Genomic DNA, 20,738 nt, shown 5'->3' on the forward strand with positions numbered 1-20,738 from the left:
TAAACAAGCATTTACCAAAGTAGCTCACAAGACTCAACAGTGAGAGGATCATGTATTCATTTAATTCCCACTAATAATGCACTACAGTATCACAGTGGATCTCAACTCAGCAAACATTACAATGCAGGCATTCTTTTCTTTCTTTCTTTTTTAACAAATGACACATTCAAAAACAAAAAAAAACACACACTAGATCTAAGAGCCGAATAGTTAAATAACATTTTTATGCTACCAAAGAGTTGATTTCAAATAAATAGACATTTTTTATAAAAAAAACTATTTTTTGGATTATTTTATAAATTTGTGTAATACAGTTTTGTGTGCAGCAAGGAAAAGAATGATTCTGTACAAATACACAAAGTAGATTTAATCTTGCTTTAGTCTACATTTCCTATTAAATGAATAAATACAAGTAAGAGGAATTACTACATTCGCTGCGTTGAGGACGTGACTGAACGGAAAATATCTGTAAAGGTGAAAAGGGTGCAAAATGTGTGTAAACAAGAGCTTAATACGGCAACAAATGTTGCTTCTCAATACAAAAGGTAATGTGTTTGAGCGAACAGAAATAAAATTCAGACAAATTGGACCCAAACAAGCACGGGAATAGGTGAAATTAAAACTTCATTATAAACAAAACTTACTCAGCAAAACCTTTACCAACCATCTTCTCTGTCATTTATTATACAATTTAAAAAAAAAGTTCTGCTATGAATGTGAGTGCTATAAGGTGTGCTAGCATCGTACAATCTGCTGTGGGAACAAGTGAACCACAGAGGAATCTTTAAGTTATGTTCTCTGTTGATTTTAATATTACTCACAGGGCAGTTCAACGAAATACAGCTCCTCTTGAGTACTGAGAGCAGATGTCACGCCGCCGCCGTCCCGTCAGAGCAGGTTGACCCCGTGTTTCATCAGTCTGTGTCGGGCCTTGCCGGGCAGCGAGAAGGCACTGTCCTGGTGGTTGGGGATGCCGGAGTTCCTCAGCGATCCCCCGTGCTGCTGGAAGTAAGTCTCCTGGGCCACGCTGCGGGTTCCATACACAGCAGCTCCGGCACTCCTGCGGTGAAAATTGCACATTTCCATTTCAAGCATGCGGGACGATGACGCGCAACACAAAAGAGCAAAGTGACACAATGACGTCATAAAAACAATGGGACTTTCTTTTCCATTAAATGTGAGTGTGATCTAGAAGAAGAACATTCAGGGATTGGTGGGATGTGATGATGGACACGATGATGACAGATCCAACCCCCTACCCCCGACTTCTACTTCTACTCCTCCCCCCCCAAACCACCACCACCATCATCACGTTACTGCCGTACTGACCTGATAATAGCCTCCTGCAGAGTTCCAGTGTTACAGAAATGCGAGTGAAGAAGCGATGTGGCTCTCACAAAAGGACGCTCCGGGGCTCCCCCTGGTCGACCAGACAGGTTGGCTGCAGAGACACACAATAACAAGAGACTCAGTACCGCGGTGGCACATTAACCTGGACAAGCATGCCTGACGCACAAAGGAATGCTGATCACAGTCTTACTAATTAGCCATTAGCTCATGCAAAGACAAATATAAACTCCCACCCCCCTCCTAGTCCCCAAGGTAGAGATGGTGGTGCAGAAGATACTCACTCTAGAAGGAAACTGGGAAACTGGAAAAGACAGAATTATCAGAAAAAAGATGCAGAGTGAGTAAAGATAAACACAGAGAGTCAAAGAGTGAATGAAGAAAGGAGATGTGTCAGAGTGTCGCGGGAGCCTCACTTGTCATCGTGCTCTGAATGCAGTCAAAATGGGCAAATATGTAGGGTCCTGGAGCGCCCGGGGCCGCTGGAGAGATAGTCCTCAGATGGGCCTCTAGTCCGTTGAGTGACGCCAGGCTGCTGTGATACTGGATGCAAACCATAAAGGAGGAGCCATGCGTTAGCATTACAAAGGCAATATTAGTGCACAGCTGCTGGATTCATTGCGATGTGTCACATTCAGCTGTGTCATGAAGTATCTTTTTGTGTTTTTTTGCTCACAAACTTTCAATATGTGACAAAAAATGAGAGAAATTATTATTATTATTAGGGTTGCCGTCGTTTCTCACCACTTCCTCCACAGAAGCTGTGTCGCTCGAGAAGTGCGGCTCCACCAGCAGAGCCAGCACCAGGCCTTTGACCCGGTGCACGTACAGCGTCATGGGAATCAGCGGACACTCCTCTGGGCGGTCAAAAGCACCAGAGCAAGTAGGAGGATCTGGTATCTCCGCCTCGTGGCCCTGGACACTCCCACAGCCGCCACTTCTGTCAGCCTCTTCCGAAACCTCACCGTCGTGGGATTCCTCAGCCCCTCTGAGGTCAAACGCTGTACCACAGTGTCCTGCGTCTCCATCACCATCTCCTCCGCCTCCACCTCCATTTAGATGGGAGTTTTCTCCCAACAATGAGCCGTCTCCTTCGTTATGCATCGGACTGACTCCGCCTCCGTTGCTGTGAAAGCTGTGATAATGCGACTCTTCCAGCACTTCTTCCTCAGCTTCGGGGGAGTGTTTCCCGTTTGAGAAAGGAGGCTTGAGCGACGGCGGTGAGGAATCAGCGGCGCTCTGCAATGGAAGCATGGAGCTGTCTGACAAGCGAGGGCTGAGGGATAACCTCTGGGAGGACTGGGAGGAACCTGGGTCAGATGGCTCCGACTCAGTGGAGGGAGTGTCAGATAACGTTCTTGACAGGCGGGTCTTCTTCGGGGGGATGGTTTTGTGCGGAGTAGAGTGGGAACTGGAGGATTGGAAAAAGGTTTGAGACACTCAGGATTCTCTGGAAATGTCACACAAACAGAACTGGAGCTCATTAAGGGAAGACGCTACCTGAAGTCTTTGTCGACGGGGGCAGATTGCAGGTACTGGAGTTCAGACATTGTCAGGAACACGGTAGTGGAGCTGATGGCACCGCCAAATGAGCTGAAGGTACTCGGCCCGTTGGGTTTCTGGGCCTGCATCGAATGTAAAACACTGGCTTAAGACTTTTTCTGTTAAGGGAATAGTTTAACATTGTCAAGAGTCATGGGGCATTCACACCAAACACAAAGTGAACTTTTAGTACGGCACGATTACATACAAAGTCAATGCAAAGAGACAAATAGACGCAAGTTCGCGCAGGGCGACACGAAGTACGAGTATATGCAAAATTCGTGTCATTCGTGCAAGTTGAAATATTTAAACTTGAGCAAGAAATTTGCGTGACGCTGTCGCAAAAGCCTATCAGCATTGAGATTCTCCTCCTGTCGTCACTGACGTCCTGATGTCCTGATGTTGATGAATCAGAAATGGAGGAAAAAAGTATTGTAGCCGTCTGTGCGCACCCAGAGCTACGATAGTACATCATATTTGAACAGAGACCGGGCGAAACTCTGTGTATAAATGTACGTGTATAAAACACAGACGGTCTATAGTATAAACAACAACATCGCTGCCGTATTTATGCCTAGATGACGTTATGTTGAGCGTTGATGGAGCAGCTACAATGTTAGCATAGCCTGGCACTGATCAAGCCAAACTCCATTCAGAAAACAAGCATTTTATAAGCTGTTTGCTTGTTGTGTTGCAGACGTCATTATGTAGTTACTTTGGCATCCTTTTGATTTCAGTTTATTGTAGGGCTGTCAAAGGGCTGACCTCTGACCTCAAGGTACTGTATGTGAATGAAAATGGGTTCTATGGGTACCCACGAGTCTCCCCTTTACAGACATGCCCACTTTATGATAATCGCATGCAGTTTGGGGCAAGTCATAGTCAAGTCAGCACACTGACAGACTGACAACTGTTGTTGTCTGTTGGACTTGAGTTTACCATGTTATGATTTGAGCATATTTTTTATGCTAAATGCAGTACCTGTGAGGGTTTCTGGACAATACTTGTAATTATTTTGTGTTGTTAATTGATTTCCAATGATAAATATATATACATTTGTATAAGCATATTTGCCCACTCCCATGATGATAAGAGTATTAAATACTTGACAAATCTCCCTTTAAGGTACATTTTGAACAGATAAAAAATTAGCAAATAATTTGCCAGACGCCCCTGATTTGCATAAAGTAGCCTAGTCCTCAAATTTTTGCAAATGAGGAGCGGGCAACGTGACGGTCCATATCTCGAAACGCAACGCTACTAGAATGCACAGCTGTTTATATTGACAATGAATGGGAAGCCTGAAAAGGATGGATCCTGTGGACACGTACCATTAGGTAGCCTAAATTACTGCTACTAAAATGGGTTTCAAAGTGGCCTGTTAAAGGGTCCTTGGCATGTTCTCAGCCAAACAGAAGTACTATTATTCCATTCCATTATTTAGTTCAATTAAAGTGAGTGCAAAAGATTGTAAAAATGACAGCTTGCTAGGCTAGTGATTAGTTTACTCTTTCAAGCGTTTCATGCACAACTGTTGGGTGAGAAAAGCTTTAGGACAGCATTTGGTCCCACCGTCATGTCCTACCTTGGTGTATGTTTCACTCTCATGAACCATCACCTTCATTGTGAGGTCTGGAGACATCTGTGTGCTCACAACTCTGCAGAGAAATGGCAGAAAAGTCAGATTTCAAAACCTGTTATTTACAGAAAAAAAAACTATTCCGCTGACTGGTCGATATAGACTTAAAATGTCAGCTCACCGTCCTCTGAAAAGAATACAGCCTGCTGACACTAGAGGGCAGCGCTGACAGGCCTGAAGAATGAGGGCAGCTTTGAGAAGGAGAAGTGGGTCAACCTGCAGACAAGAATTCAAATGGTTACCTTTCAGCTCATGTAAAAAACAGAAAGTGGAAGGTGATAACTAGACAATTTAGAAGATAAAAACTTTATAGTTCAATTGTTACACTAATACAAGACACTGCAAATGCTGTAAAATAAAGTTTAATAATGCTGTCAGCTATTGTATAATGTGACAGACTTCTCAGTCACAGTTTATTTTGCAAAAGCTAGAAAATTGCACCAACAACAGCCAGAAAGATCCAGGATTTATTGGCATTTGTCAGGCAGCTTGTGCTAATCAAAATGTAGTCTCTAGGTGCAACAAGTGTGCAGATAGTTTGCCACACTGAGCATTTCTTACGCAATACCACAATACCACAATACCACAGGACATTGTGACACATCCTGTCCGAGAACATCTATGAAAAGCCACTGCAAGTTAAATGTGGAACCGTGGCAACATTTGTGTGCGTACATTAGTCGAGTCGATGGTTCTCAAGCAGCTGAAGACGTGATGAAGATCTGAGGATCCTGACTGTAGGTGTGAGAGGTACAGCGCCCAACGATTAGCCAGAGTTTCCCGACTGTTGAGCTGCAGCGCAAAAAAAGTTTAAAAATTACAACATGCAACTTTTAAAAAGAAACAATTTTGAATTAATAGCCCCTAAAATGAAAAAAAAAACCTGCCAGTTTGAAACTTATTGACTAGTTTCTCTTTTTTTATGTGACTTTTACTCTGTAGATTGCTCTATTACATTGGTCTACAACTTGATGCGGATGCAAGTCTTTCTTAAAAAAACATATTAAAGGAACATTGTGTTGCATTCAGGGGGATCTATTGGCAGAAATTGAATATAATATTAATGCTAGTGCTGTCAATCAAAAAATATTTAATCGCGATTAATCACATATTTTTTTATCTGTTCAAAATGTATCTTAAAGGCAGATTTGTCAAGTATTTAATACTCTTATCAACATCAATGAACAACACAAAACAATGACAAATCTTGTCCCAGAAACCCTCACAGGTACTGCATTTAGCATAACAAATATGCTAAAATCATAACGTGGCAAACTCAAGCCCAACAGCTGTCAGTGTGTCAGTGTGCTGACTTGACTATGACTTGCCCCAAACTGCATGTGATTATCATAAAGTGAGCATGTCTGTAAAGGGGAGACTCGTGGGTACCCATAGAACGCATTTTCATTCACATATCTTGAGGTCAGAGGTCAAGGGACCCCTTTGAAAATGGCCATGCCAGTTTTTCCTCGTCAAAATTTAGTGTAAGTTTGGAGCGTTATTTAACCTCCTTTGCGACAGTATGACATGGTTGGTACCACTAGATTCCTTAGGTTTTTTAGTTTCATATGATGCCAGTATCTTCACTCTAGCTTTAAAACTGAGCCCACTACAACCTAAAAAAACGCAAGTTACGGTAATGCGTTAAAGAAATGAGTGTATAATCACCCCATATTCATGTTTTAGCATCAACCACCGTAGTTCTCCTACACACTCGACACACAGAAGAAGTTCCAGTTGGTTGCGATGTGCAGCATAACCGCTAGATGCCCCCAAATCCTACACACTGCCCTTTTAATCGCTCTGGGACAGAGCAGATAAAAACAAGACTATTATGGTATAAGACTACTAGACAACTGAAAAGTGTACCTGGTAGCTCTGTCGGACAGAGCCATTGTAGAAACAAAAGAGGTTTATGAGCTGATCCAGGAGCTCACAGACGCTGACGGTGGGGACTTCGACTGAGCAGCCCAGAGCCTGAGGAGAACAAAAAGATAGCCCCAAAAATAACTATCAAAGACTCATTTTTAGGGGGGAAAAAATCAGAGACATCTTGAAAAGTTGCAGCTGGCCCTACTGTGTGTGCTCACTCACCCAAAAGAAGTCATCTTTCATACGGATGGCGAACGTGTTGCGGCGCAGCCTCAGTATGCGCACAGGGGAGGAGGAGAGTTCAGAGACACAGCGGCAAGCGCCGGCAAGCTGACCGCAAAGCAGCTCCTGCTTATCTAAAGGGGTCTGACAGGAATACATGCAACTTTGAGGTTACAGAACTAAACGCTATGGGTTGAAATATAAACACAAACGAGCACTGGGCGATCATCATCATACTCAACAATACAACCTAACATGCAACAAGTGCGTGAGAGTCCAACCTCTTCCGGGTAGAAGTAGCAGATTCCCTCTCTTGTAGGGTCGCCCTCTCCTCTGACTCTGGATCCATCATAGAGGAAGAAATAACTACACCTGCAGAATAAATACACAAAGAAATGTCTTCATTTGAAGGTACAGTGTGTAGGATTTGGCAGCATCTAGTGGTGCGGTTGCAGATTGCAACCAACTGAGTACCCCTCCGCTCACTCCTCCCTTTCCAAGACTGTGGTAACGTGAGCCGCCGAGTGCAAAACCGTAGTAACACCGTTCGCCTCGCTCAGAGGTCATCTTTACCATAATAACACTACTTTAGGAGCAACGGAAGTCAGACGGCGGCTGGCGGTACCACGGTTTTGCACTCTGCGGCTCACGTTACTGCAGTTTCACAAGCATGTCGGAGAACTACGGTGGCCTTCAGGTAACGTAAAAACATGAAAGGCTCTCTCTAGAGTCAGAGTTTGGTTTGTCCGTTCTGGGCTTCTGTAGGAACATGGCGGAGCAACATGGTGGACTCCGTGAAGAGGACTCGCTCCCCAAGGCCTATGGAAAGGAGGATGGGTCACGGGCGGACATGGGTCTTGAGGTATGGGGTATAACACATGCATAGTGTAACTGAAGCTGCGGTCGTACGTTGCGATTGGCTCAATTTCAGCGAGATTTTACTGCGCATGTGTTATACCCCCAAAGATATGACGCGTTGATGATGCGTGACCCAGCCTCCTTTCCCTATGTAGATATGAAGGGCTCATTTTAAGCTAACGAAAACACACGTTTCAGGTGTTACACACTGTTCCTTTTAATAGTTAGAAAGCAAACACAGTTGTTGGCTTCAGAGCAGTGTGTTTGGCTTCCCTGGACATCTAGACTGGAGAATTAATCAATTAATTAATTAATTAATTGATTAATTTAATCAATTAACAGACCATTGTTTCATTCAATCATTTATTCATATGCTTGACAAGAAAGGCCAAATTGCAAACATGTCTTAAAGTAGCTGTTGTGATGCTCCAGCATATGTCTGATTTTCCATGTGTAACAGAAATATCAGCAATCTGTAATGTGCAGTTCACGTTTCATGCAAAACATTTGTTTGGTTTCCAATAATAATCTGTATTGGTGGGGCAGAGAATGCACATGACAAGATCAGAGTAGTGGTTAGATGTGACCATCAGCTCCAGACCTCAGTGATCAGAGGTGAATGTTTACAGGTCTATCCTGCAGCTGCTTTCTGCAGTAAAACTGAGTCTCAGCTGATCTCACCTTCTCGAGTCTGGAGGAATAAGAAGCTCAGCCATCGCCGACACGAAGCTCAGAAACAGCCAGTTGTCGCTCAGTCATCAGTTATCTTTGCATCCATGTATTTCCAACCCGACAGTCTGGAAGATGCACAAAAAAAAGTAGAACTGAAGATTTTAGCTCAGAGATGTTACAAATCCTCCGCCGCGCCGCAGACGATCAGCTGTTTGGCACTTACAAAACATAAAGATGTAGTTTATTATCTACATATCACACCCAGGACAGCGATGGAGAGCGTTTGCATCCACTGTTAGTGTTTATTCGCCCCTAAAACGAGTCAGTATGACAGAAGAGCTGCTGCCAATTGAGGAATGCGGGTCAGTCAGTCACACGCAGTGGAAGTCATGTGAAAGTATGGCGAGCTGACTGGGACAAACTAGTGTGCCATTAAAGAAACACTCAACAAGCCCTATACCTAGTGGTAGAATAAATAAATACAGGATTTACATATTTTACTTTAAGCAGGCTATAAAATGTAAATGTAAAAGTAAAAACTTCCATTTCAAGACATTATCATTACTGATGCATTACTGTGTAAGCAGCATTTCACTTTATTTTTTATATACTATAAATGATATAATTTAAATTAATTATAATTAAATTAATTATACAAAATAAATTATACAAAATAATAATAATAATAATAATAATAATAACAATAATAACAACAACAACAACAACAACAACAATTAAATATATTCAATTATATTATACTAAAAATAAACTTGTATCTCAATCTGGAGCAATGGATCATATTTTATATGATTATGCTTTCTATGCAAAATCTCTCTCTCTCTCTCTCTCTCTATATATATATATATATGTATGTGTATATATATATATATATACACATACATATGTATATGTATGTATATATATGTGTATATATATGTATATGTATATATGTATATATATAGAGAGAGAGAGAAACAAAGTGTAACAAAATATGAACCATTTAAATAGATGGAAGTATAAAAATAGGAGCAGTATATACAGTATGGACAATAAACAGACTATTAACAAAATTGCACAAGTGGAAAATGATATTGCACAGTGAGAATGAAATGAAATTCCACCTGAAAATATTGCACAGAATTGTAATGTCAGCTGCTATTTTAATAGGCTTAATTCTGTTCAAATTATGTTTTATTTTTACATACTGGTAATTCATAAGGAGAATACCATAAATAACATGATTTTACACTATTCAAAAAGAAAAGAAAATACAGCCAGCCATGTAATAATCAGGGAATGTCACATGTGCATTACATTGACTATACATGGCGCTATAAATGGGCAAGATATGTTTTACTGCACATCTCCCTTTGAAGCCATGATGAATCCTATTTTTAATGCTCGATTGAGAATGTCTTCAGAAGTTGAGCGTGACCGCGCACAGCTCTGTCAGCCAATGGCTGCAGTAAAGCTCGATCAGACCTGGAGTCAGCTGCTAGGGAGAGATCAGAGGATGCATTTAGTCCTTCTGAAGTCAGGATTCAGGTTTATAGCCTAGATCGAGTCTTAATCGTTGCAGGTAAAATTGTGTTTCCCAATAAATAAGTCGGTAAGCAGTCAGTCATCTTGCATTTGCCCAAACCTGCGTGCAGGAGTGCAGAGACACTTTGTGCTGCAGCTTTCTTTATTCATGCATGCTGCAGAGACGCTGCTGCAGCTGGAGCAAGGGCGTCATTTACATGGGGACCCCCCACTTTTTCAGAAGGCACAATAGGACCCCTCCACTTTTTACAGTCCGAAAAATAACGTTATATTAAAACAAACAAACAAAAAAAAAGGAGATTTTGCACGCACTAGGACCATGCAGAAACAGTCCAAGTGAACTCCCCCTCCTCTCGCTCCTCTCTGCAGGCTGCTGTGCGTAAATTACGCACATTGGAGAGGTCTGGGTTTGTGCCAATGCCAAAGATTACAAAACAAACAAAGAACTATCAGGACAAAGTCACAGCCACTGCTCTCCAATAACATCTTCTACCACTCAAGGCACAACATGGGGACTGATTATTTATAGATTTCTTTCGACATACTATACTATGACTTTTTTTACCACTTTTTTCAACATGTTATGCTATGACTTTTTACGACATACTATACTATGACTTTTTTATCACTTTTCTCAACATAATATGCTATGACTTTTTTACGACATACTATACGATGACTTTTTCGACATACTATGACTTTTTTATCGCTTTTTACGACATACAATTTTTACCACTTTTTCCGAAATACTATAATATCATTTTTTTACCACTTTTTCCAACATACTATGCTATGAGTTTTTTCAACATACTAAAATTTATATAATGACTTTTTTTTATTACTTTTTTTCAACATACTATATAAACTATGACTTTTTTTGGGATACTCTCCAATGACTTTTTTTTCGTTATACTATACTTTGACTTTTTTGTACTCTTTTTTCACATGCTATACTGTGACTTGTGAATTAGCTCAGGGCAGTAGATATCTGTTTGGAATAATGGAGGTTGTGCGTTCAATCCTTATGTGACACTGTGAGTTTTGAGAGATAACTCTAAATGAGAAAGTCAAATACAGTAACAAACACTACATCAGTGTATCCGGTCAGATAGCTGTGTGGTAAATATCGGGTTGGAATACTGGAGGTTGTGGGTTTGATCCTTATATGGCACAGTCTGTTTTCAGTTCTAACTTCTAATGACAAAGTCAAATACAATAACAAACACTTCATCAGTGTAACTGGTCAGATAGCTCAGTGTGGTAGAATATGGTTGGAATACTGGAGGTTGTGCGTTCGATCCTTATGTGACACAGTCTGTTTTCAGGTCTAACTTCTAATGACGAAGTCAAATACACGAAGAGAACAGTCTCAAGTGCGTGTGGCATTGGTGGCTTGGTTGCTAAGTTCCCGGTTCTGGCTGCAGCAGCGCAGGGTTCAATTCCTATCCTCACATCGATGCCCGACAGTGGAGTGAGACGAGTGTCTCCTCCCAGGGTTCAGGAGAGATACAACTGGAGGGACGAAAAATGTCATTAAAAAAAAGTCATATGTTGAAAAAATGTAATGTAGCCTCTATGCTCTAGTTTTATAATAAATACATAGCTTGATATTTATATTGCTTTAAGGTGTAGTGCGGAGGTCAGGGTAATTTGAACTAAATCCAAGCAACAGGTGAAAAATTACATGAGATTAATTAGGTATATTTTTGTACGACCATCATCATCAACATTTTGAAAAAAAACATGGTTGTGTTTTATTCATCATCATAATTACTGATAGTTGTTTTTTTTAATTACCTTATGTCCCTTTGACCTTAATCACTTTCTAGACTACAGATATTGAACAAACTGAAAAGAAAATGTCATTGTTTCCAAGAGCCTTGAGATAGGCTACAATATATTGTTTTACATTTCACAAATTATTATGTTTTACATACAAAGAATGATAAAAAACACAAATAATAAACAAAAACAACAATTGCACCAATTCATAAAAAAAAAAAAACTTGATAATTAAAATGAAGACTTTTATAAATTAATATGCCAATGACTTTTTCTCTTAGCATTTAAAGAGAGCTTATAGAAAGACGTTCCACAGTGTAAATGTACAGGCAGCCTCGTCATTTAGAGCAATAACTGTCATGTCTAATGCAAAGAATAAAGTAGAAAATGCTGCTGGTGGCAGGAATCAGTTTCAACTTTTTTACTTCACATTATCGGTGATTCCACATCTTATTCTGAATGTTTAAGCAAAGTGATGTGTGGCTGACCACAATGTGTCCAAATCATACACACAAAGCAACCAAAAAAATGGTCTTGACTAGAAGTTCCCTGATCTCAATCCAACAGAGCATTTGTTTCACTTGCTGAGTCTTTCGTTGTTTCATAAATTCATTTTGAAATCCAATGTGCTGGAGAGCAGTTAAGTGTGTCAATGCACAGTAACTCACGTGATAATGAATCCTCCTGGGGCACAGGGTTTACACAGCACCTCCACAGGGGACTCCACTTCTTCATGACACTAACCTGAAGTCTCACTGGGCTTCAAGCCCACCTTGGGTCAACTCTTACCGAGATAATGACGGGATTGAAATGACCTTTGGGCAACTAAAGGAAAGATTCCAATATTATCCCAGTCTGCGGACTGCGCTAGATAGTGTAGGCCCTCTGTACTGTTGCATATGTAGAGCTGCACAGTGTAATACTGCAACAATAACAAAGGGTCCGGCACAAATGAATGGCAGAATTGCAAGAGACATTGCTGCCCACCATTGCAGTTAACTCTGACCTTAAATAAATCATGTTTTAACATAATATAATACTGATATAAAAACATTAGCATTTCTTTGCATGGTCACATCAGCTGCTTATCAAGTAATAAAATTTCTTTCTCCAACTTCCTCATTTTCAGTGCTCTGTATGCCATCTGTTGGTCACGGTTCTCTATCTCCTTCTTGAGGTAGCAGCAGTAAAGGGCTCTTATGTCTTCTGTCCGTCTCTGCAGAAGAAATGAAACAACACATGAGCTCATATTGTTCTTATTCTTTGTTATTACCCATAACCCACTACTGACATAATAGAACTCACCTCGGCCTTTCTTCCACCAGTTGCAGCACACGCTGAGTTGACCCTCTCCTGGAAGCTGCTACTGTGCACATCCTACCAAAAAAAAACATCCATGCATTAAAGAGGACCTATTATGCTTATTTTCATAGCCTGCTTGTATTTTGGGTTTCTATAAGAACATGTTTACATGCTTTAATGTCAAAAAAAACAAAAAAAAAAACGCTTTAAGCCTGGTTTATGGTCGCTGTAGCGCCAGAAAATGACGTCATCACGGCTTTTCAAAAAAAAAAAAAAAGGCCTCATGGAAAGAAAGTAATTTTGACTTAGAGGTAAGCGACAGTAATATTTCACAGTACACAAATGCAATGTTTGGCGGTACGTATGTCAGTATTTATTGTTTACAATTGTTGCCAGGCAGCCTACTTTCCTTCCCGGTATCACTCGTTGACTTCTTGCTTATCTTATATTATATTTTGTTTCTACGCCTCCTGGCGTTTCGGAGCATATTGCAACAAACAACACGCTGAGCAAAAACCCCTTTGTGCATGCTGCGGAGGCCCGCACCACGGTGTCTCGTGCAAGTATAAACCCCACCCCTCCCAAAAGCCCAGTCTGCCCTGATTGGTCAGCTGAACCTAACTTTTCGTACTCTGCTCCAGCTCCTCTCTAACTAGCTTTGTCTGAGGGTGTGCCAAACTAGCCGCTAGGCAGGAATTATGCCATCACCACGTTACGGAAGAAAAGGCAGGACTACAAGCGAGGCGTTTCAGGCAGTTCAGGAGCAGTGTTTCTGTGGGGGAAAGTAACTCCCTTTGGCATGTACTTTGAGCTTTGTAACTTTGCAGACCTTTTACATGCACAAAAACACAAGGAAGGGGGAAAAGCGCAAAAGCATAATAGGTCCCCTTTAAGTATTCAAAAGACAAAAGCACTCACCCCTTCAAAATGAGTGTCACTGATGTCTGTCTCATCGCTGCTCAAGCTCTCTGGTTCAGTTTTTGTTATAGGCAGGAGGAGGACAGGATGGCCTGACACTGTATGGGTAGGGCCCAACATTGAGTTAGATTTTGGGGAAATCCTGAAGTAGTTTTAATCAGACATTAAGTACACCTACCACTAATAAAAGAGCTGTCAGATCCAGTCAGTGGCTCGATACAAGCGCCCCCAGGGAGGACCTCCACTCTCAGCCTGTTGTCTTTGTGCTGCAGCACATCCTCCTCTGCAGAGGTCAGCGACGGGGTTGCTGATCCCCCCTCATTCCTCATCACCTCCACCTGTCTTCTTTTTGCTGTAAAAGGATATATTTTAGAGGTTAAAAAATACTCCTCTGGCCATTATAATCACTGAAAATGTAGACTTGCAATAACAATACCTGTTTGCACTATATTTTTATGTTTGACTTTCACTTGCTGCCACGTCCTTTTGTAGCCGCTGTCCGATACCCTGGAAAATAATAAAATGGTTATGTATCAGCGATTCTTGGAAAGTTCTAGTCCAAATATTAGAGTGACAATTAGCCACATGTAGCAGCTGTAGAATGGTTGCTGGTGGACTGAAGGACACCACTCAGACCAGGAATTAGGATCTGCACCTTTATTTTCTACAAGGAGCAGCACAGGGCAGTCAACGCACACACAGTGGCAGGCTCTTTCTCAGTCCTCTGTACAAAAGCTGTCCATGCTTTGCCTATGTGTATTTTGTAGAGTATACACATGTAACAAAATACAGTTATAAATAAAAGAAAGTGCATATAAAAAAATGCAGAAACTACAAGTGTATTTTAAATCAGTAAATACAGCAAAAGCTAAAAGAAAATAATCAATAAATAAAATGTATATTCCCTGAAATTAAATGTAATATTTGTACTAGGTTGTAAGTAAGTAGAAGCATTTCTTCAGAAAATAAAATAAAAATAATAGAAAATAACATATTGACACTTATGTGAATAAGTCTTCTTACGCGTTTATTTTATCAGCAATTCTCTGCCAGGCTTCCTCTCTCAGCTTAGAGGCACTGGTAGTGTTGGATTTGGCTGTCAATATCTCTCTCTCTTCTTCATACAACTTCAAAATGAGTTCCTGCTCTTTAGAGCTGAAAAAATGTGCCCTCTCATGTTTTTTCATCATTTGGAAATCTGTAAAAAAAAAAAACACACACAAAAATATTATTTTTATTATTATTTTTTATACATTATTAACATTTATGAGAGTCAAAATGATTTTTCTTTCTGTGTAGTTTATATTATTATGACATCATGAGAAAGGTCTCCTCACCTCTGTCTGTGTTCATGGATGGTGATCCGGGTCTCGGTGTTCGATTGCTCTTCCCTCTGTGGCTGAGCGGGTGCGCGCAGTTATCCGAGATGTTTCAATGCTAGATTTAGTAATCAGATCTTAACCCTACGCGGTCGTCAAAACGGATCAAACCCGACCTTAATAAATGCGACAGTTAGTCACGGTACGCTTCACATCAACCATTAACTGTCTAAGCGACGGAAATGAGGAAAAAGACGGTGGAAAGCGGTGTTATGCAGCTGCACATCAGCGAGCTTTGTTAACCCTGGATTTTCTAATTCGGCTTAAGGCGCGTTCACGTGAAAGAGGTGGAGTCTGCAACAAAGAGGGGAGTCACGTGAAACCGGTCCAGAGCATCTTACTAGATGTTAATCATTGTGCCATATAAAGGAAATGTCTTCTAAATGCATGCAATAATTATTATGTGAAATAACAGATGAGGACAATTATGACAAGTCAAAAATGTCTGCTGTGAAAAAGGCTTAAAGGTCCCATGTTGTAAAAAGTAAGATTTTCTTGTTTTTTTATATTATATAGCAGGTTTAAAGGGACTGTTTGTAACTTTCAGAAATGCTTCTTAACAGCGACACCTGTGGCCGTTAAGTCAATGAAAGTCCGCGTTGGATTCGCGCTTGCTCGCTCTAAATAGACATGAACGAGCATCGCTCAAAACAGTGAGGCGACACACGTCAGCTAAAACCACAATATCACTCTATATTTCACCTGCTTGGCAGTAATGTTAGCTGACCAGACGAAGGTCTCTCCATGAATCACTGCTGATCCTAGTGTTGGCTTTTCCTGCTTCAGCCTCCGGGGCTGAAGCAGGAAAAGAAACGTTATCGTCTCCGACCGCAGCCGCAGGAAGACACCGGCACCCGGTCAGAGACGATAACATTTCTCGCTGCGGAGCCCTGAACACAACAGAGCCATCATTAGTAACACCTGTGCTTTTCCAACTATGACAAGTCAAAAATGTCTGCTGTGAAAAAAGGCCTATTGATTTCACTATATTTCCAATTTAACCATTTTTTTTCAGACCCTGAATTCAAACTTTCAAACACAAGCCGGATTCTGTGTACGGAATTATGTAAAAATATTCCAACTGTGAAAAAGCACATGAATTCAAAGGCTGGGGATTATGTCGCATCGCTGGTACTTCATTTACATTTGAGAAATTATTCATTTTTATCCCACCTTAACAAGTGTGAATGAGGGAAAAAGTCAAAGTCTGTACACGCCTACAGTCCTGAAAATAAGCCAGATAAGTGAAATCACCTGTGTGGGTGAACCACGGCCTTTAAATAGCCAATAAATTAAAAAAGAAAGTGAGATTTGGAAAGGTGCAGATGTTACTAATATCATTAAAGGAGACCTATTGTGCTTTTGCCCTTTTCTTTATATAGTTTGTGCATGTAAAAGGTCTGCAAAGTTATAAAGCTCAAAGTCTAAGCCAAAGGGAGTTACTCTCCCCCACAGAAACACTGCTCTGAACGCCTCACGTGAAGTCCTGCCTTTTATTTCATAACGTGGTGATGTCACAGAGTAACACGTGTATAATACCTGCCGAGCAGCTAGTTTGGCACGCCTGCAAACAAAGCTAGTTAGAGTGGAGCTAGAGTGGAGTCCGAAAGAGTGGTGAAAAGAGGTGCTGCAGCACAGCCGGTATGAGAAGAATAAAGCGCTTCTACTTGAAACCCAAAATACAACTATGCACCTGAAAATACACTTAACGGGTCCTCTTTAAAAATGTCTCCATTGTTATGTCGCAGTAACCCATGGCAGTGTGACGGTGAGCCAGCAGGCACAATACCAGGACCCTGAAACTGAAGTAGCTGAATGAAATCCAACCATCCTTTATTTATTATTTACACCTTTTTCTGCCTCGACCTGTCGACGTGTTTGCTGTGAAAAAGGCCTATTTGTTTCAATACACTGAGGGTGGAAAACCTGGAACCCTGCATCACATCAACACACAATCAATAAAACATGAATTGAGGTAATAATATTATTTTATTTATGTTAATTCAGTATCAGTCTGACATTTTGCTTAATGGTCCAGAGTAAAGAAACTGTTGGCTCGGGTGCCCCATGTTGAGAGCACAGCGGTAAACAACAAAAATGAGGAGTTGTACTGTATGTAATGGAAGTGTGGTCCAGTAACAAATGCTGATGGAGGACTGGTCCCTGTGCCAGTTATGAGGTCTGGAGGAAGGGTTTATTCATCGTGGCCCTCATAGCCGTCAGGTAGGGCATTCGCGTGTGGGTTGTGGAAAAGGGATTTGGTGCCATCTCCCCAAGGGAAACGCTGTAAGAAAGAATAATTTAGGCAACAAATGATTAAGTAAAAATGTAGATAATTGTGGCATTTAAGAAGGTCATTTTGGAATGTGAATTATTCAAGTTGCCTAAAGTCAGACCTTGCTGCGAATGCGAAGGTGGGAGTAAGGGACAAACTCCGGCTGTTCATGGGTATGCTGCTGCTCTTTCAAGTACATGTTCAACATGCACACCGCAACACCAGGTAGGGCAACCACGAAAGAGAGGATCTTCCATGTCCTGGCTGGAAGAGAAAGACAATAATGATTAGTTTGACAAAAAAAGCCATTTGAAATCCCACCACACTAAGATTGTTGAAAATTAATGAGATTTTTAAGACGCAAGACGCTCCCTTCGGAAGTAAGAAAATTTTGTTTCATTACGATGTTTCAAATTTGCACTCACCAAGTTTAACATTATGAAATGTTAGACAAAATAAATGTTAGTTAGGTGACTTTATGCTATTACCCGTAGTGTGGTCTTTACCATAACTAAAATGTGGAATACCACCAGCTTATATCTCTGGAAGCTACTATTCATAAAGAAGGTTTTCACATACAAGGAATTTGCCTAGGTGTTTTGGTGCATAACATTAAGCATAGTAAGAGAAAATAAAAATAAATACAAGTAAAGCAGATGCCAAGAAACAAATATGAAACAGAAAAAAATACAAAAATATGATAAATATATACTATAAAAATATGAACGATACATCTGTTATTTAAATGAAAGCTGTACAATTTTTGTAGTAGTAGTTTTTTTGACGGAATATGCAAAATATATACAGAGAAAAGAATAATGCTTGAATTAACCCACACAATTTAAAGCAGATTTATGAATTGGCATTTAAAGGACTGATTGTCACGATGATGCAAATGGTATTGTGGTGGGGAGCCTCCAGATTTAATCTCTCGCCTCCCAGTTAAGGCCAGTCAAAACCAACTAAATTTTGAACTAGTGCTGTCAAAGGTTATGCGATAACGTGTTAACGCAAATTTGTTTGAACGCCACTAATTTCTTTATGGCATTAATGCAACTTGCGATTTTTAGGTTGTAGCGGGTTCAGTTATAAAGCTATAGTGAAGATACTGGTATCATATGAAACTAAAAACCTAAGGAATCCATGTCATACTAGCCTGTCAAGAAAGAGGCTAAATAATGCTCCAAATATGCGCTAAATTTTGGTCCCTGCAGCTGCTGCCTGTTGGGCTGCAGTTTGCCATGTTATGATTTGAGCATATTCTTTAGGTTAAATGCAGTACCTGTGAGGGTTTCTGGACAATATTTGTCACTGTTTCGTGTTGTTAATTGATTTCCAATAACAAATATATACACATATTTGCATAAAGCCTGCATATTTGCCCACTCTCATGTTGATAAGAGTATTAAATATTTGACAAATCTCCCTTTAAGGTACATTTTGAACAGATAAAAAATGTGCGATTAATCGCAATTAACAACCATGTGATTAATCACGATTAAAGATTTGAATCGCCTTATTATAAACATGTTTGAATGACTGATTTTATCTGACACACATTATGGACAATCCTAATATATGTAATTACTGTAGATCAGATTAACAATGAAAACGTGAATGCAGTAGTTTCTACTACTACTGTCTGCAAAAGAGAGCAATTATGTGATGCAAAAAAATGTTTTCCCTGTAAAGTTGTAATCTTGTCATCTTAGGTGAGTTTCAGCAATTATTTCCATCAATATATGCATCAATGGGGAGTTTATATTAAAAGTTATTACTTTTATTCATTAATTTTTGACTGAATAAATGTATTGTTTGGTGATCATCTAGGTCAGAGGTATTATTGAGCCATTTAATGCTACCTTGACCTGCTGTTAACTAAAGGTGACTTTCAACTCCAAGCTTTTTGATCTGCCTTTAAAAGATACGATCATCTCACTAACTGGATATTATTAATGTGATCCTTTTACTAAACAATATGATTCATATTCATATTTTTAAGTGAGAAAGTAGTTAAACGCTCCTTTTCAAATAATGTCTGCTGGGTTTTCTCTCCATCTCATTTATATATATAAAAAAACGATATACTCGTTAATTTTGCTCGTGAGAATCCTATTTAGTTTTGTCTTGTACTTGTTACCCCTCTCTATAAAGTAGGCTAACTGTTTTATGCTCATATCTTCAGCACCAAGTTGTTTAGTTAAGCCTAACCTTTGCTCCTTACCTTAAATCAGGGGTCAGCAACCTTTACTATCAAAAGAGACATTTTAGGCAAAATAAAAAAAAGAAATCTGTCTGGAGCCGCAAAACATTTGATCATTGTGATGAAGGTAACACAGTTTATAGTCTAAGTATATAGTATATAAGTCTAATGCAGTGAGGGCCAAAGAGCAGATGTACGAGTATTAGGGCCACATTGAGGGGAAAAACATCTGAGATTTCCAGAATAAAGTCATAACTTTAGCAGAAAAAAAAGTTGTATTATTACGAGAAAAAAGAAAACAAGTAAAATTACTTTTTTATAATATTATGACTTTATTCTCATAACACTACAACTTTTGTCTCTCAAACTTCTGACTTTATTCTCATAATATTATGACTTTATTCTCAAAATCTCAGATTTATTTTTTTCCTCAATATGGCCCTAATTCTCTGTCGTACCATAGACCTACAACAAAGATAAATAAAAATAAAAATGTAAACAAAAAACAGTTATTCATTTCCATTTTTATAAATCCACAGGGAGCCACTGGAGAGGAGCTAAAGAGCCACATGTGGCTGACCCTTGTCTTATCCTAACTGTTGTTCCTTACCTTTCTACTTTCTACAACCTTGAGTCTGGAGAAATGATTACATTAGTGGCTCCTATCTATAGACCTGAGGGGACATGTGTTTATGGTTGTTGTTGCTCTTTAGCTCTTGCTAGCTAAGTCAGTGTTCCTGCTCCACTTTAAAGTAAATAACAAACTTAAGTAAACTGAAACTACACTAAGACTTTATGAATGACTGCGTGAATGTTTTAATGAGGTGGCAGGCTGAAATGAGAACATCTTCATGTTATAAAGCTGATGTTTTGAGCAGCTTCTTCTGTGTCCTGTCCTCTCAAGGATGCTAAGGCTAGTTAGCTCAGCAAGGTCACAACGTCACACCGTCACAAATACATGACGTTAACTACAACCAGAGGATGAATACATGAGGTGATACACTCACCTGCCTGCTCGGAGTGTCCTCCAGCAGCAGCAGCAGCAGCAGAGAGCTGACGCCGGCTCTGAGAGAGAGAAGACCTGAGGAACATCTGAGAGACGCGTCCGAGAGAAGACATCTTACTGTCTGTAATGCAGAGCGGAACCGGAAGCTGTTGGGATGGAGCAGTCACGTGGTATGGAGT

At 40.1% G+C, this 20,738-nt stretch overlaps 3 protein-coding genes across 4 annotated transcripts; all 3 read right to left on the minus strand.

The window, feature by feature from the left end:
• Positions 1–40: 40 nt before the first annotated feature.
• hps4 (HPS4 biogenesis of lysosomal organelles complex 3 subunit 2) lies at positions 41–8,548 on the minus strand. 2 transcript variants are annotated; one of them, XR_005207981.1, is made up of 13 exons: positions 8,162–8,548; positions 6,904–6,994; positions 6,623–6,766; positions 6,398–6,505; positions 5,204–5,320; positions 4,650–4,744; positions 4,475–4,547; positions 2,848–2,972; positions 2,092–2,758; positions 1,764–1,890; positions 1,632–1,651; positions 1,330–1,441; positions 41–1,060 (listed from the first exon to the last, which is right to left on the minus strand). XR_005207981.1 is itself a non-coding variant. In XM_037778917.1 (12 exons), exons 1-12 carry the CDS (start codon positions 8,194–8,196, stop codon positions 889–891), a joined length of 1,866 nt encoding a protein of 621 aa, XP_037634845.1. In that variant the 5' UTR covers positions 8,197–8,545; the 3' UTR covers positions 41–888. The 2 variants fall into 2 exon arrangements, 1 of the variants encoding a protein (XP_037634845.1); XM_037778917.1 differs by lacking the exon at positions 1,632–1,651 and having other exon boundaries at positions 8,162–8,545.
• A 3,337-nt stretch (positions 8,549–11,885) lies between these two features.
• Positions 11,886–15,475, minus strand: LOC119492346. The gene is made up of 7 exons (XM_037776715.1): positions 15,034–15,475; positions 14,720–14,894; positions 14,133–14,203; positions 13,875–14,048; positions 13,697–13,794; positions 12,782–12,853; positions 11,886–12,692 (listed from the first exon to the last, which is right to left on the minus strand). Exons 1-7 carry the CDS (start codon positions 15,047–15,049, stop codon positions 12,549–12,551), a joined length of 750 nt encoding a protein of 249 aa, XP_037632643.1. The 5' UTR covers positions 15,050–15,475; the 3' UTR covers positions 11,886–12,548.
• Positions 15,476–17,045: 1,570 nt separating this feature from the next.
• On the minus strand, positions 17,046–20,721 carry LOC119493588 (cytochrome c oxidase subunit 6A, mitochondrial). Its single transcript, XM_037779035.1, has 3 exons — positions 20,561–20,721; positions 17,472–17,614; positions 17,046–17,359 (listed from the first exon to the last, which is right to left on the minus strand). Exons 1-3 carry the CDS (start codon positions 20,670–20,672, stop codon positions 17,270–17,272), a joined length of 345 nt encoding a protein of 114 aa, XP_037634963.1. The 5' UTR covers positions 20,673–20,721; the 3' UTR covers positions 17,046–17,269.
• Positions 20,722–20,738: the final 17 nt, after the last annotated feature.

Source organism: Sebastes umbrosus, chromosome 8 (genome assembly GCF_015220745.1).
Source record: "Sebastes umbrosus isolate fSebUmb1 chromosome 8, fSebUmb1.pri, whole genome shotgun sequence".
NCBI classification, from domain to species: Eukaryota; Metazoa; Chordata; class Actinopteri; order Perciformes; family Sebastidae; genus Sebastes; species Sebastes umbrosus.

Excerpts from the sequence above, each read along its gene's own strand:
- hps4 (XM_037778917.1), bottom strand. The coding sequence starts at position 8,196 with ATGGCTGAGCTTCTTATTCCTCCAGACTCGAGAAG. Across the intron at positions 2,973-4,474 it reads AGAGTGAAACATACACCAAG|GCCCAGAAACCCAACGGGCC; the intron begins GTAGGACATGAC and ends CATTCGATGCAG. Across the intron at positions 1,061-1,329 it reads CTGCAGGAGGCTATTATCAG|GAGTGCCGGAGCTGCTGTGT; the intron begins GTCAGTACGGCA and ends TTTTCACCGCAG.
- LOC119493588 (XM_037779035.1), bottom strand. The coding sequence starts at position 20,672 with ATGTCTTCTCTCGGACGCGTCTCTCAGATGTTCCTCAGGTCTTCTCTC. Across the intron at positions 17,615-20,560 it reads AGGACACTCCGAGCAGGCAG|CCAGGACATGGAAGATCCTC; the intron begins GTGAGTGTATCA and ends TTTCTCTTCCAG. Across the intron at positions 17,360-17,471 it reads ACCTTCGCATTCGCAGCAAG|CGTTTCCCTTGGGGAGATGG; the intron begins GTCTGACTTTAG and ends TCTTTCTTACAG.
- LOC119492346 (XM_037776715.1), bottom strand. Across the intron at positions 14,204-14,719 it reads ATTGCTGATAAAATAAACGC|GGTATCGGACAGCGGCTACA; the intron begins GTAAGAAGACTT and ends ATTATTTTCCAG. Across the intron at positions 14,049-14,132 it reads TAAAAATATAGTGCAAACAG|CAAAAAGAAGACAGGTGGAG; the intron begins GTATTGTTATTG and ends ATCCTTTTACAG.